The sequence below is a fragment of the Morone saxatilis genome, unplaced genomic scaffold (assembly GCF_004916995.1).
Source record: "Morone saxatilis isolate NCDOM2014 unplaced genomic scaffold, NCSU_SB_2.0 Contig14, whole genome shotgun sequence".
Classification (NCBI taxonomy): Eukaryota; Metazoa; Chordata; class Actinopteri; family Moronidae; genus Morone; species Morone saxatilis.
In genome coordinates, this window is record NW_023339696.1 from 16,668,052 (window position 1) to 16,670,658 (window position 2,607).

The following is a 2,607-nucleotide window of genomic DNA, read 5'->3' on the forward strand; positions in this document are numbered from 1 at the left end:
AGAGAAAAACACCTCAGTATCACTGACTAACTACTCTTGGCAGAAAGTTTGTTTCAATATACACACATGCAGCTGCACATATTTTCTATTACTTGGCAAAAGGTTTTTGACAGCTTTTCATTTATCTGCAACACTAGTCATCATAATTTAACCCTACGTTGACACATTCTGGGTGCCATTTTTGTGTATCTGCATGTACATGCATACACACATACACAAGGGACCATGGGGTTTGATTTAGCTTTTTGGATATTCAGGACTGATGCTTATACACCCACAGCTCAAGGCAGAGAGCCAAATGTTGCTTGGCAACAGGCTTAATGCAGCATTGCTGTAGCCACATGCTCCAGCACTGAGTATCTTTATTAATCTGCTTAACAATCTGTTTTTTCCACATTATCTCAACACGTGCAGGAGAGTCTGCTGAGTCACTGGCTGAGCACGAGTGGTTTCCAAAACTAACAGAGATTTCCAGTGAGGCACTGATGTTAATGAACAACAACCTGAGAGCTCCAGGGGAGGACAGGACGACAAAGAGCTAGCAGAGAAAGCTCTTATTTCCCTCCTGCTGCTCTCCACATGAAGATGTCAACAGAAATAAAAAAAGAAAAAGGAAAAACACAGTAGGAGGAGGGGGAGAGGGAACAAAGTGTTTATGTTGGGGCTGAAGCATGCAAAACTAATGACTTTATTTTGCTTGGCAAGAGAGAGCTGACATTGAGAGGAGATGGAGGAGGGGAGACAGCGGAGAGAGCAGGATATGACTTGAAAGCTATCATCTTCAGCCAAATTTCACTTTTCTGAAGGGCTCCAGTCAGGCAGGGCAGACAGCCTTCCAGTAAGGGAGGGATTGGGGGGAGGTTATGGTAAATGATGCACCTACTCAGTCATAAAATGACTCAAATACATTGAACTCAGTTACTTCAATTTATTCGTGAGTCATTTGTCTAGTTTTACACACAGTTAGTCTAACTGTGTGTAAACTAGACAGTCACTACGTTTAATTCTTTTCAGTGTTTTTTTTTATTCATGGACCCTTCATCCATGTATGGTTTGTGTACCAGTAGAGTTAAAAAAATAAAAAATAAAATAAAAACTACAAAATAAGAAACCTATTGATAAACTGAACCTTTTCCAAAACTCCCTTAGCCATCCTATCTAGAGTAGACAAAGCACCTTGTGGTTTGAAAAGCAGCTCCAAACCGAGTTTCTGTGAGCTCAGACTCCCACCTGAGGAGGAGGTGGTTTCGTGGTCACTGTCGCCCTGTTTGCTTTCCTCAGCAGATCCAGACGGTCCAGGACAACTGGAACTGGTGGGACGCTGCTGCCTTCGGCGCCTCCGAGACCTCTTTGATCGTAACATATTCTGATCCACAAACTCTTTAGCCCCTTTCTACAGAGCACAGGGGGTGGGGAGAACAACAAAGAGTAAACAACAAAATATATAATGCACTACAGCATATAGACTGCAAGAACAGGTTAAATACTGTAAGCTTGGCATACCTGTAACAGGAAGCAGTCAACACCACATGGTTCAGTCTCCATGCGCATCTCCTTACTTTTCCTCTTGTAAACATTGGGTGTAGCATGGAAAGCTTTATGAACGCAAACAAACATATTTTGACTCTATGTTGTACATCAAGTAATTATTAGCTTGCAACTGTATACAAATAAGTAAATAAAACACCCAAAGCACTATAAGAGTTTGAAAGTCATGGTATAATCATAATATATTTATCACAATCTCACAAGAAATCAAAAAAACCTAAACTAAAATGAACAAGTAATAATGATATTAAAGCCATTACGGTGGAGGAAACAGTCATATTTGAAGCAACGTCTGCAGAAGAGCGTGTGGAAGGAGTGTAATGACTGCTCCCGCTGCACAGACTTAGCGAAAGGGCCGTCCAAGTTAGGGGTGCAAAGGGGGGGCAGCTTCACCGGGCTGGGGGGCTCCAAGAGGTCCTTGTACCTGTAAAGGTGACATTGCGACTCTTAATAATAATATATCACCTCTGTACAGTTATTTTGCCACAGTATTAGTATGCTCATTTGATGTTGGTGCTGGGTGACTGTAGATATTTCTTTCACAGTAAAGCTCTTTCAGATGCTGATGGCAACTGCTCCTTTGAGTCAGAGAGCCTGAGAGGGAGCCACCATTATTACTTTCCTCCCTGACAGCTTGCGTCTCCATGGTGAACACTAAGCAACGGCCTGTTCAGCATTGTGCACACAGATCCCCACTTTCACTGCACATTTCTTACTTTTCCTTCAGCTCCTCCGTGGTGCCCTTGTAAGGGAACATTGAGGCGATGGCTGTAAATATCTTATCGCTGGGGGCCTTCTTGCTGCTGGACAAGTCCCTCACTTTGGGAGACAACAGAGAAACAGAGTTGGTTATACAAATAACTGAGCTTTGCCACACATCAGGTTTTGATACAGATTCACAAAGAAAGCTTATGCAATGTGTTCTTTTGCAATGGTACAGAAGTTTTCCCAGTGCCCAAGGCCAGTTAGCAATAACATGTTCTGAAAACAATTCCCGGTGAAAATCGTGAAGTTATACAAACAGTGTAGTTTTGTTCATTCTTTTCAGTGTTTTTTTTT

The 2,607-nt window shown here is 42.2% G+C and overlaps 1 protein-coding gene across 9 annotated transcripts in view; it reads right to left on the reverse strand.

Annotated features, from left to right (window-relative positions):
• The window catches only part of ezh1 (enhancer of zeste 1 polycomb repressive complex 2 subunit), a 13,647-nt gene that overhangs the window by 6,872 nt on the left and 4,168 nt on the right, over positions 1–2,607 (reverse strand). For 7 of the 9 annotated variants that reach the window (XR_004796466.1, XM_035654530.1, XM_035654531.1 and 4 more), the window contains exons 7-10: positions 2,265–2,367; positions 1,809–1,972; positions 1,504–1,595; positions 1,177–1,393 (exon numbers count right to left, since the gene is read on the reverse strand). Coding sequence is in view for 8 of the 9 variants with exons in the window: in XM_035654530.1 (XP_035510423.1) it covers positions 1,177–1,393; positions 1,504–1,595; positions 1,809–1,972; positions 2,265–2,367 (576 nt within the window). In the remaining variant the exon portion in view is untranslated. The remainder of the gene's footprint in view (positions 1–1,176; positions 1,394–1,503; positions 1,596–1,808; positions 1,973–2,264; positions 2,368–2,607) is intronic. The other 2 variants (XM_035654535.1, XM_035654534.1) reach the window with 1 other exon arrangement.